This window comes from Cystoisospora suis (genome assembly GCF_002600585.1).
Source record: "Cystoisospora suis strain Wien I chromosome Unknown contig_1378, whole genome shotgun sequence".
Taxonomy (NCBI): Eukaryota; Apicomplexa; class Conoidasida; order Eucoccidiorida; family Sarcocystidae; genus Cystoisospora; species Cystoisospora suis.
Window position 1 is genome coordinate 1 of NW_027154178.1, and position 13,289 is coordinate 13,289.

The 13,289-nt window shown below is 42.8% G+C and overlaps 1 protein-coding gene across 1 annotated transcript in view; it reads left to right on the forward strand.

The window, feature by feature from the left end:
- The first annotated feature begins 63 nt into the window (after positions 1 to 63).
- CSUI_003171 (peptidase family c50 protein) overlaps positions 64 to 13,289 on the forward strand; it is a 23,725-nt gene continuing 10,499 nt past the window's right edge. Inside the window, exons 1-3 of the mRNA XM_068063369.1 lie at positions 64 to 5,831; positions 6,271 to 9,492; positions 10,199 to 12,208. Of these exons, the coding sequence (XP_067924654.1) occupies positions 268 to 5,831; positions 6,271 to 9,492; positions 10,199 to 12,208 (10,796 nt within the window). The 5' untranslated portion in view covers positions 64 to 267. The remainder of the gene's footprint in view (positions 5,832 to 6,270; positions 9,493 to 10,198; positions 12,209 to 13,289) is intronic.

Consider the following 13,289-nt stretch of genomic DNA (forward strand, 5'->3'; position numbering starts at 1 on the left):
TCTCTCTCTCTCTAATCTATCTATCTGTCTTTGTCGTCTATGTGTTCCTTTCTATTTTACAGGCTGTTTCTTTTCTCTCGTACTCGTCTCTCTAGAAGAGAGAAGCAGAATTCTTCTTCTTCTTCTCTTCTTCTTTCTCATTTTGCTTTTCTTTCGAAACAGGTTTTTCTTCCTTTCTTACGTCTTCTTCTCTCGACTAGCGCCTCCCCTCTCACTGCTCCTACCTCTCTTCTCTCTTCTTCCTCCTCCTCTCTGTCTGCGTCTTGTATGAGAGAAGAGGTGATGAGGGAAGCTTCTTCCATATCAAAGAGTGTGGCGATAGGAAGGCGTTCTGTAGAAGAAGAGAAGAAGAAAGACGTGAACCCGCAACTAGTAGAAAAAGAAGAAGAGAGATTGAAAGATTCCGTCCACCTAGACAGAGAGGATCCTACACTTCAGACACCCGAGACGAAGAGAAAGAGTTCTTTCTCTCTTTCTCCTCTCCCCTCATCTCTCATATCTTCCTCTTCTTCTTCTTGTAGTATAGTCAACTCAAAGAAAACTCCGCATTTTTCTTCAAGATCGCAGCGGAGGGGAAAGGAGAAAAGCGTCACTTTACTTGATAAAGAGAATGGTGTCGAAAGAAATTCTTCTCTTCAGTCTCCCTCAATGAGAGGCAAGTTCGAGTGTACATACACCTCAACGGATGACGGTCATGATCCCCACGAAAAGATTCGATGTAGCAGGAAACCTATCTCCTCTCTATTGAATGAAGATTTCCTCAGTTATGAAGAAAGAATGACGTTACAAAGAGATGTGTCTTCTCCTTCTTCTCTTCTTCGCGGACAGGAATCTGCGAAATTCAGTCATCAAGACAATCGAGATAGCAGTGACGAGGAAGAAGAAAAAGCAACCGATCAAGGAGAAAGAACACCTTCCCTTTCTTCTTCTTCTTCTTTATCTCCTTTTTCTTCTCCTTGTTGTTCTTCTCGTCATCTCGAAGATGATCGTTCGCAATCTCCACTTCTTATGCGCACCCCTCGTTTGAAAGATCGCCGTGGAAAGCTGGAAGAAGGTCCAGAGGAGAGAGAAAGAGGCGGTAAAGATGAAGAAACTCTTCAGAGCCCCAGGAGTCCAGTGTTACCTCTCTCTCAAGTAAGAAGAGGGAGAAGAGAAAGAACAAGAGAAGACACCTTCTCACCTTCTTCTTCTTCTTCTTCATCCTATACATCTCCAGTCATATCTCATCGTCATAGGCGATTCCCTTTCTCTAGCTCCTTCTCCTCCTCTTCTTTTTCTCTTTCTCTTTCTCCTAGCAGAGGTTTAGCTCAAAATGAAGATGATAAAGAGAGAGCTCTCTCCAAGAGACGGAATGGAGATGGACCTGCTGAAAGCTTCTCTTCTTTATCTCCTTCTTCTTCTTCTCCTTCTTCTCCTCTACATGAAAGAAGGTGGATTAGAGGGCGTTCTCTGAGCGCTAAGCAACGAGAGAGACTCAATGCGGTTGTCCCTAGTAGGAAGGAGAAGAAGAATCTTCTTCTTATCCTGTCTGATACTGAGGATGAAGATGATAGAAATACATTATCTCCTCTTTCTTCTTCTTTCTCTCCTCTTCTTCGTCATCCCCCGTCTTCTCCTTCATCTTCGTGGAAAAAAAAAGAGACATTCTCTTCTTCTTCTTCCTCTTCTTCTTCTTCTTTACTTTCTTCCTCTCAAGACCCGTCTAGTAGCGGCTCTACCTCTCTTACTCGACCTTCTCCACTTCGATTGTTTTCTTCTTCCTCTTCTTCTTCTTCTTCAGCATCTTCTTCTTCCTCCTCTTCTCCTCTTTCTTCTTCTTTTTCCTCTTCCGCTTCTTCGTCAATGAGCAAAGATGAATGCGCAGGTAATCCTCTTCTTTCTTCCTCTTCTCCTTTCTCCTTTCCTCTTTCTACAGATACACCTCACGCTTCTTCTCTCCCATCTTCAGTCTCTCCCCGTCGTCCTCTTTCGTTCATTAATTCTTCTTCCTCCTCCTCTTTCCCTCAACAATTTCGATCTTCAGCTCCCTCTCGTGACTCTTCTCCAACCTCTTCTTTTTCCTCTTCTTCTTCTTCTTTTTCGTCTTCTTCTTCTTCGTCTTTCCTTTCTTCCACAGCATCGTTTGAAGAGAGACATGCCTGCTTATCTCCACATCTCCTTCACGAGCGGTCAGATCGAATCTTTAACTTTCTGCTTTATAGCGTCTCTCTCTCCGCACCATCGCCATCCTATCAGCCTTTCTATCCTTCTCTCTCTTCTCTCTCTTTACATGCTCGATGCTTAGAGATCTATCTCTCTGCGTGCGAATCTCTTCAGCAAGCTCTTCTTCGCTTACAAGCTTATCTTCTAGTTCTCCGAGAGACACCTAATTGTCTCTCTGATTTGTCTCAATCTCTTCATCCACTCCTTCTCTATACTCTAGCTGTAGATCTAGGATTTCCTGATCTCTTCATAAAGACACATACCTTCTCACTTCCTTCTTCATCTCTCTCTTTCCAGACTTTCTCTCCTATCTCTGAATCCTCTTCTTCTTGTCCACCCCCTCGATATCTCTCTCTCAGTCAATTAGCTGCTTGCGATCTCTTCTCTGTAGAGGACGAAAGACGAACGAGAAGAAAAGAGAGAAATAGTTCACAGCAGAAGGGAGTCGGAGAAGAGAAAGATTTCTTCGATCAAGAGAAGGAAGAGAGAGAAGAAGATAGACCCTCAAGGCCTTATCGGTTTTCTCTCATGGAATGCATGTATGAGATAAGAAGAGATATGATAGAGACAAGGAGAGAGAATGGAGAGGTCGCTCCTGTAATGGAAGTAGCTGGTAAGAGAGTAAGAAATCTTCTCCAGAGATGTCTACGTTCTCAGGCTCACTTCTTATCTATCCACCTTGAAGTCGCACACGGCTGTATGGAAAGAAAGTCTTCTTCTTTTTCTTTTCTTTCGCCTCTAGATCTGAAGAAGGTGAGAGAAGAAGAGGAAGAAGAAGAAGCCAAGTCTAGCATGGAGAGAAGGAGGATGAAGGAGATGAAGAGAGGGGAGACGATCAAGATTGAGAAGAGAGAAAAAGAAAGGTCTCATCATTCTCTCCATGCAAAAGAAGAAGAGGGTGATCTTCTCCACACCTCCTCTCTTCTCTTTTCAAGCGGTTTGAAGAGTTTGAAAGACATTCTTTCACGAAGGACAAGAAGAGGAAGAAGGAGAATAGGCGAAATATCGAGAGGTCGATTTTCTTCCTCCTTTCACAAGAAGAATCTCCTATCTCGGACTCTCCATCAAGAAGAAGAAGGAGAAGGGACAGAACAAAAGAAAGAAGATACCTCTCTTTCTTCTTCTTCCTCTTCTTCTTCTATCTTCGAATATCTCCGAGAGGAGGAGCAGAAAAGATCTTCTTTCTTTCTTATCTGTCCTTCTCTTTTCTTAGTTGCATGCGTCGATGCAGAAATGCACATCCTAGAGACCTGTATGAGGGGCGAAATATCTGAGAACGGAAGCCACACGCAAAAGAATGAGGAAGCAGAGAAAGAAGATATGAAAGAGAAAGAGAAAGAGAAGAAGAAGAGTCAGAACGAAGAAGAGAAAGGAGAAGAGGAGAAAGAGAAAGAAAGAACGATGTCGTCTTCTTCTTCTTCATTTTCTTTTCCTATGAGACTACTAGAGAATCCCCATGTATGGAGGTTAGTAGAGGAGACCTATCTTCATATCATTCAAGCTCTAAAAGAAACAACTCTCTCTCTTCTTCTTCTTCTTCTCCCCCCCCTTCATGGGGCTACACACTCTGAAAAAGTAGAAGTCAAGACTGCAGGACACGGAAGAGAAGAAGACCAAGAAAGAGAGAGAGAGAATGAAGAAGAAGAAGAAAGAGCTATCGGAGAGGAAGATGAGAACGATGAAGAGAGAAGCCTGAAGCGATTTCTCAAAGATTTGAAGAAGAGAAATCTACGAGACAAACAACGAGAAGAAGAAAAAGAAGAAGATGAGAATGAGAATGCTATTCATGATCTCCTATCCTCTCATCCAAATAGGATTGAAATACTTGAGAGAAAGACAGAGATATCTTCTTCTTCGTCTTCTTGTGTCTCTCCTTTTGTGTACATGGCTGCATGCGAGGTTTCTCTTCTCTCTTCTTCTCTTAGCCAGAGATTCAGTCGTATCTTATCACGGGCGTGGTATAGAGCAAGAAGTAAAGAGACCCGGCTGGAAATTTCAGAAGCAGACGAAAGAAGAACGGAAGCCTTGAGGGTCTTCACAAGACGGGAAGGAGAAGGAGAGAGAGAAACAGAAAAAGAGAAAGAAGAAGAAGAAGATCAACGAGAAGTAGGAGGTGGTCGCGGCGCATCATTAGGAAAGAAACATCTCGCCAGACGAGGAGGAAAAGAAGAAGAAGAAGGCGAGAGTGAGGAGAAGAAGAAGAGAGATGATGAGAGAGAAGAAGCGAGAGAGAGGGAGAAGAAGAAGAAGAGAAAGAAGAAAGAAACGGTTTCTCAGCTGGTCAAAGCCACTTCAAATACAGGGAATGCTCTTCTATCGATTCTTCAGACAAGTCACGAGACTCTTCTTCTTCTGCTCTTCTTCTCCAAAACATCTTCTCCTTCTCTTCTCCACGATCTAGCTTTCTCTTCTCCTTCTTCTCTTTCTTCTTCTCTCATATCTTCTTTCTTCTCCCCGAGAGACAGAGGCGAGGTGGAGATAGAGAGAAGGAAGATACTCAGAGACGTGAGAGTAGAAGAAGAGGAAAAGAGAGAAAGAAGAGACTTCTCTCTCACGACGGTCCCTTCTCTTCACGGTCTGTTCGGGCCTTTCGATGTGAGAGAAGAAGAGAAGGAGAAGAAGACATCTTCTGTAAAGAAGAAATATCCTCCATATCTATTTCTTTTCGCCTCTAGCGAAGGAAAAAGAGCCAGTTTACACGAGGTCAAAAGATCTCTAGGGTGTAGAGAGAAATTTTGGAGAGAGGTTTATTTTCGGGTGTATCTACAGCTAGCAAAGCATGCCTTGTTACTTTGTGAAACATTTCTCTCTGGATGGACCCTCTCTCTTTCTCTTCTCCATAACTATAAATCCTTTTCTTCTCAACATGTCTCTTCCCCCTCTCTCACGAAGGAAGAAAACGAGGGAGAAAAAGAGTCATCTCTTCTTCTCTCTCCTCTTTCTTCTTCTTCTTCTTCGTCTTCTTCTCAAAGACTTCTTCTTCCTTTAGATCCCGAAGATGACACTAATAAAGGATTAGATCTCTCCTGGTGGGTCGCTTCTATACAAAGACATAAGCTTGCACGAGACGAGGCAAGATCTGCTTTGAAATATCTCTTTCTTTCCCTTTCCCTTCTCCATACTCCTCTCTCCTTTTCATCCTCTTCTTCTTCTCCTCCTCTCACTCTAGCTGCAGATCCTATCACGATGAAGGAGTCCTGTCTTTCTCATTCTTTAGATACACATGAAAGAAGCAAAAGAAAGAAAGATCTCGATCCTCTCAAAGGCTTACAAGGGCGAAGTTTGCAGAGTGGAGGAGCAGTAGAGGGAAAGGAAGAGCAGCAGGAGATCTCTTGGGTCATTCCTCAGCTGGTAGAAGAAGAAGAAGAGAAAGAAGAAGAAAGAAGTGGAGACAGGAAAGAGAAGAAAAGGCAGGAAGGAGAGGAGGCGAAGCAGATGAAGAATGAAAGAAGACGAGAGGTGCTAACGAGAGAAGAAGCTGAGAGAGAAGAAGAAGAAGAAGGAAAGAGAAAAGAAAGAAGAGGAAGAATGCAAGAAGAAGAAGAAAGAGGGGTTTGTAAGAAGAAAAAGAAGAATACGGGGAGTAGTCATGGATGGATGGATGAGGTGAAAAGGTCAATCTTACTCAGGTAAGAAAGAAAGAAGAGAAGAAAAAAAAGGAAAAGAGAAAGCTTCCATTTCTCTTTGCTTCTTATGGGTAGATGAAGAAGATTTCTATTTCATTACTTCTCTTTTTATGATGACTGTCACCATCGCCATATTCATACACCAGGTGTATATACACCTGAAATGTCACACCCCGCATGTTCGTTTTTTCATCGTCTCTTCTCATATCGATTGTGGGCTCCTCCTTACTCGAGCCATCTTAAGCCTTCTCTTTCTCTCTTTTCTTCCCTTTCTCTTTCGTCAGCCATTCTTCTCTTCTCTCCTTTTCTTTCTTCTCTTTAGCAATCCATGTCCCTTGTTACGATGAAGAATGCCCCCTTTCCGATCTTTCTTCTCTGGTACTTTCTTTCTCACTCCTCTTTCTTCTTTCTATCTTCTTTCTATCTTTCTTTTCTTTTTCAGAGACTTCAGCCATCTCTTTTGGCTGAGTAAAGGATGCGAGCTTCCTTTCATCTCTATCTCTTCTTTACTCCTTTCTGCTTTTCTTCTTATTTCTCCCTCCTCTTCTTCTACGAAAGACACATCTGAAAGCTTTCTTCTTTCTTTCTTCTTCTCCTCCTCCTCTTCATCCTCTTCTTCCGGGGCACGAGAAAGTCTTCTGTCCCTCTCACGTTCTTCTGCAGATAGCGATGTGCAACAACGAGAGAGAGAAGAAGAAGAAGAGAGGAGAAACGCAGAGAGAGAGAAGGAAGAAAGAGCTAGAGAGAAGAAAGCAGATAGTGAAGAGAGCCGTCTCTGTGTGGCAAATTCAAAAGGAGGAGAGAATCCTCTTTCTAAATTTTCTCTTAAGACTCCTCCTGTTAAGGATATTCTACACCATTCGGATTATAAGGTATCGCTTGGAGAGGGAGAAAACGAAGAAGAAGAAGAGAGAGAAAGAGAAAGAAGTGTGAACAAGAAGAAGAAGATCTCTCCCTCTTCGAATCTTCCTGATCTACCTCATGAAAGATACTATCTTTTGTCGTGTATCTTTCTTCATCTTTCTCTTCTCACTTCTTCTCTCTCTGCTGAAGAAGAAGACCAAACGTACCGAGGAAGGTTCCCCGCCAGAAGAGAAAGAGAAGAGAGCCTACTTTCGCAGCGCTCTCTCTTTAAAAGCAGAGAAGAAGAAGAAGAAGAAAAAGAGAAAGAGAGCCAGAGAAGAACAGAAAAAGAAGAAAAAGTCTCAGAGACCTCGACAGATGAGAAGTCTAAGAGAAGGTCTCCACCTTCTTCTCCTATTCCTTCGTCTTTGTTAAGGAGAGATTTCGACGACAGCTTCTCCATTCATGGCAACAGAAGAAGCAAGACAGGAGATACGGAAGAAGAGAGAGAAAGAAGGCGAGAACAAGAAGAAGAGGAAGAAGCAGAAGAAAGCGAAGAAGAAGAAGAAGAGAGACTCGATATGATGATATCTACGTTAGCAGCATCGTGTATAAGACGAAGTAGATCAGGTCTTGACTGGTACGAGAGAGCCCAGGCGTTTCTCAAGGCATGGGAGAAGAAAATTTCCAAAGAAGAAGAAGAAGACGCCGCAAGAGAGAATGAAAAAGGCAAGATGAAATTCAAGATGTTCCGGACTATACAGAATACGCGGACGGGAGAAAGAGCAGGAGAAGAGAAAGAAGAAGTCTCGCATCAGTCCTTTTCTTTTCGGTCTATGGATGGAGAGAGAAGGCGGGAAGATCTTTCTCTCCTCGAGGTGAAAAAGGGGAGAGAGAAAGATGTACAGCCATACACCGCAGATGACGATCAAGAAGAAGAAAAGAGAGAAGAAGAGAGAATAGAAGCAAGAGGAGAAGACGATGAAAGAGAGTCGTGCTGCTCTGTGAGGCGAAGAGGTCCTTTTTCTTCTTTACAGTTATCTTTATCTCCTTGTTTGCACTCTTTAGGAGAGGTTTCTATGGGTAGAAAAGTAGATATCGCTGGACTACAGTTGCGCGTGTGTAGAAGTCTCTTTCAGGGAAGAGAGAGAAGAGAAAGAGCGAGGCACATCCTACAGAATCTCCGGACAGCTCTTCTTCACTTTCATATCGATAGTAGTCAAGAAGAAGAAAAACGAGAAGAAGAAGAAGAAAAGAAGAAGAACAAGCCTTCTCTTTTGGAAGATCAAGAGAAGATTCTTTTCCTTTCCAACGCGTCTTCTTCTTCTTCTCCCCCTCTTGCAGATCCTGTAGGATTGTCGATGCTCTTAGAAGAGCTGGGTCGCCTCGCGTATGAAGATGACAGTTGCTGTGAATGGAGGGAAGAAGAAGAAGAAAAGAAAGAAAAAGAAGAGAAGAAATTAAAGACGAAGAAGTCACATCGAGATTTCCTCATGTTTTCTCCTGTATCTAACAAGAAGAGGGATGAGAAAGAAGAAGAAGAAGAGAGAGAAGAGGAAGAGAAAGAAGAAGAAGCGGCGATAGGAGGAGGAGAAAGTCAGAAATCGATGTTGTCCCTCCAGGAGAATCTTCTTTTGAATCGAGGCTTAGGATTATTTTTAGCCAATGCATGCATAGCTCCAGTGACGAGCTCTCTAGATCGACACGTAGCTATGCTGTCAAGAAGTAAAGGTCTGAAGATTCCAAGAGAAATCTCTCCAGAGGAACTTCTACAGAGAGATGGTCGATGCAGAAGAGAGCTAGCTAACTATGACGAGGTAGAGAAGAAGAAGAAGATGAGGGGTCTAAGGCTTGCAGCAGGGATGACAGAGAAGAAGAAGGGTGATGGAAAGGAAGAAGAAGAAGAGAAGAGAGAAAAGAAGAACAGTGTAAACAGAGGAGAAGAAGATACAGGACTTTTAGAAAGCGATGTGATGAGAGAGAAGAAAGAGAAGAATGAAAGATTCATAAGAAAAGAAGAAGAAGGGAGAGAAGGAGGAGAAGGTAGTCATATGCTATCTTTAAGAGAGGAGGGGAAAAATCTTTTCTTCCGTTCTCCATCCAGAAGGTCTTGTAAGAGACGTGCCTCTCTTCCTTGTTTACCTAACTCTTCCCTCCTCCAGCCTTCTCTGCAAGGGGATCACGGAAGAAGAAGCTCCAAGAAAGGACGAAGCACCCCGTCGTCACCTCCCTATGAAGAAGATGAAGAAGAAGAAGAGAGAACTCAATGTCAAGATGTTTCTCTTCTTCTCTTCATTTCTCCTTCTTTCTTCTTATCTGGAGACGCCTCTCAAGACCCCCCCTGCCGTCGTCTTCATGGCCTTTCTCTTCATAACTCTCTCCTGAGAAATTCTCGTCTTTCCTTCTCTCCTTCTGATCTAGAGAGAGAAGAAGGAAATAAAAGAGATAGCGCAAAGGTGGAGTTGAAGAAGAGAAGACAAGAAGGAGGGGGAGAAGAAGAACAGAATAGAAGTGTTGATGATAATAAGATACAGATCAAGAAGACGAAAAGACATTCTTCAATCAGTCTCGCTTCAAGAGGAGACAGGAAAGAAGGAAATGACTGTGAAGATGCTGTTAATGAAGGTGAAGAAGGACTCTTCTTTTCTTCTTCTTCTTTCTTCTTCTTCTTTTGTCCTCTTGTCTATCAGCAGACGGATGGTATGCTGTGGGCTGCTGAGGCGTATGATCGAGCGGGCCAGGAGGTCTATTCTGTTAAAGCTCTATCTGCAGCTCTAGACAAATGCTGTCGTTGGACTTCCTGTCTACCGCTAGCCACCCGGTTAGAAAACTACGTCCATGAAAGACGTCCCCTGGATACATGCCGATATATAGCCCTATACAGATAGTCTCTCTCTCTCTACATATATATATATATATATGCATATAGACATACATACATATATATATATATATACGTGTATATATATAGATATAGATATAGGTGTGGACGTATGCACATTTGAATGAGTCTATATTTATATAGTAGATCACGTGACCCGTGTCTGTCTCTTTTTGTTTTGCTGTGCTCCTCCTCGTAGGCAGTCTTCGTTTCTTCAAGTCTTTCTAAATCTAAGGATTCTACACACTATATTCATTCATCTCTTCGCTCCCAACATAGGTTCACTCTCTTTCTTTCTTTTTCTTTCTCTCTTTGTATGTCTGTATCTATCTCTATCATGTATCTGTCTCCTATCTTCTGTGCCTTCCTTCCTTCTCTCTCTTCTCTCCTTTCCTTGTATCGATTGCTTCGAGTTTTATTGTGCTACTAAGATAAATCGCTAAGACGGCAGAAGCATAGAAACCATCCTTGTCGAGTTCTTCTTCTTCTTTTTCTTCATGATCTCTTCTATCTCTTTCTCTCTCCTCATGAGCTCTTCTTCTTTTGTCTCGCGGTTTCTTCCTTTTTCTCTCTCTCTCTCTCTTTCCTCTTCATCTTCATCTTCTTCTCTTGTCCTCCAACTTTCTTCCTTTCTTTCTGTGGTCAGGATCGCAACGTCTCTTCTTCGCTTGACGCTTAGACATGGACCTCCCCGACTAGAAATCTCCGATATACGAGCTGCTCTACTTCCTTCTTCTTCCTCTTCGTCCTCTTCTTCTTTTCTCTCTCCCCCTATCTCTTCTTCATCCGCCTCATCGTCAGGTGCTCTTAATGTGGATCTTCTTCCGGCTTCTCAGCTAAGTCTCTCCACGGCTGCACCCTCGTCTTCTCTTCTTTCGTTCACAAGCTTCTTTTCCTCTTATTCTTCTCCTTCTCCTCCTTCTCCTCTTTCATCTTCTAAAGAGAGAGAAGATTCTTTACAAACCCTCTTAGAAGAGCAAGAGGAAAACTTCAAGAGAAACGCCTTCTCTACGTCCACCCCTGCATCTGATAGAGAAGAGACGAGGCATTCTTCTTCTTCTCTTTCATCTCCGCCGTCTCTCTTTCCCTCTTCTAAAAGAGAAGAAGAAAAAGAAACGATCCTACTAGAGAGAGAAGTGAAACAGGAAGACCACAAAGAGGAAAAGAAGGAGGATCTCCATCTTTTCTTGAAGAGGCAAGCACTTGGGGCATTGTATAAGCCGGAAGGTCTCCCGTTACTAGGGGGCCTCTCGCCCGTCGAGCACTTACAGCTGAAAGCTCTTCTTCAGCACCTCTTGTTGTCCCTCCTTCTTGTCTTTCGCGACTGTTCCTCTTCATACAGATCCATCGTGTCTAGTCAGAAAGAGAGCTTTTCTTGCCTGAAAGATGCAACTCCAAGAAGAAGAAGAAGGCGCTGCGCAACTTCTCTCTCATTCCCTAGTTCGGGATATGAGAAAGAAGAGAAAGAAGAAGAAGAAGATGGAGATGGTCTCTCTCTCTCTAATTCAGGCAGGAGCCTCTCCGATGATAGATCTCTCTCGAATCGTGATGGTAGAGAGGCAGAGAAAGAAAGATCGAAGAGAAGAGAAGAAACCCAATTACCAGAAGAGAGAGATGAAGAGAGAGAGGTCGGTTTCCCATATGTAGAGAACACAGAGGAAGAGAGTACGAAGAGGGAGGAGAAGATAGATAGGAGAAGAATTATGGTGATGGATGAACGAAGGAGCAGCAGCAGCAGAAGAAGAAAAAGATATGTCGAGGACGCGGTTGTATCTGTTGAAGATTACGCTAATCTCATAGAAGCTCTTCTCGAGTCAAACCTTGCATGCAATCATACCTTTCTAGAAGAAATAGCTGGTGCTCCTTCCTCTTCTTCTGCGTCTCCATCTTCTTCTTGTTCCTCCTCGCTGTCATCTCTCACGTCTATGAGAAGTATACACCCGAAGAGAGGAGAAGAAGAAGAAGAGAGTACTCAAGAAGAAGAAGAAGAGAAGGGCTGCTGGTCCTGCTGCGGAGGTGCGCTTCCTCGCCCAGCTCTTCTTCTTCTTCCTCCTTGTTCTCCTGCGCGTGAGTGTTCCATTCATCTAAGACTTTCTGCGAATCTTCGGGAGCTCCTTTTACCTGGGTATGAAGAGCTCTCTTCTGCCTTGCAAGATCTCGAGAAAAGTCATTTGTCTTGTGAAGGGAAGAAGAATCTTTCTTTCTTTTTTGAAGGACAGAAAAAGAGAGAGGAGGGGAAAGAAAAGAACAGAGATGACGATGATGGCGAAAGTTCAAGAGATACAGAGATCGACGAAGATATCTATCATCCAGACGTACTCAAAAGAGAGAAGGAGAAGAAGGAAGAAGAAGAAGAGAAGAAGAAGGAGCGAATGGAGGATGTGGTAGAAGAAGAGGGAGAAGGAGATTGTGTACGAGAAAGAAAGAGAAGATGTCCTGAGAGAGATGGGGAGAAGGAGAGAGAGAAGGAGAAGAATGAAGAGAGAGAGAGAAGAGAGACTGATAAGAAGAAGAAGGAGATAGCGTGGAAGATTCTAAGGATGAACCACATGATGAGGAGAAAACCTTTCAGGGGGGATAACAAGCGAGACCACATAGAAGAGGAAGCACATGGAGACCCACAAACCTTTCACACCATAGATGCCTATCAAAGGAGGTAAAAAGGGAGACTTCTCTCTCTCTCTTTCTTCCTCTTCTTCACGAAGCAGTCTAGCCCGATCTTCCCTTCGCTTCTCTTCCTCCTCCTTCTCCCTCCTCCTCCTCTCTTCCCTAAGCTTTAAGTAGGCGTCTTCCTCTTCCTTCTGCGCTTCTCTCAAACGACGCAAGCGCTCCTCCTCCCTTGCCCAGTCCTCCCTCCTTCTTTTCTCTTCNNTCTCTTTCTTCCTCTTCTTCTTATTCCTATTCTTGCTATTCTCAACACATCCATACCTTCATATGTGCAAACATGTAGACAGGCAGATAGATAGATAGATATAAACAGATCATAGATGCGCCCTACACAGATATAAGGTATAAGTACAAGAGTGTATAGATATCTATGTAGGTCTATAGAGAGAGGGAGAGATAGCTATGAATAGAGATAGACAGTCTCTAACTATTCTCTATCCAGGCTCATCTATAGAATATCATTCACATCTAGCTATAGATCTATCTCTCTCAATGTGTATATGCATCTTACATAGTATATATATGTCTGTATATATATATATATATATATATGACTATGTATATATGTACGAAGATGTGTGTATCTGTTGAGGCTTGTATTGTCGTAGTGTTTAGTCTCATGCAAGGAGGGATGATACTAGTGACAATGACGATGATGAACACCCTCACTTCTTCTTCTTCTCTTCTTCTTCTTTCTCCAAATCTCCTGGCCTGTCTCTACTCCTTCTCTCTCTTTACACATACATCCACGTTACGTAGGCGCAGTCGTACATATATCTATATCTATATATGTATATAAAGATAGAGAGAAAAAGGACTTGAATATATGTATATATATATACATAAATCGCCTCCTCTCTCTGTATATCTGTATATGTGGAGGTTCCCAGATATATATATATATATATTGGGTATATATATGCATCTGTATGTGCATATGCTTTCCTGTACATGAGAAGCTTTTAGTGTGTCTGACCCTTCTACGTCGGTCTTTTTCTCTTGAATTACTCTCGTTCTTTTTCATCTCTCTCTGATCTCCTTCCTCTCTTTTATCTCTTTCTTTCTTTCTC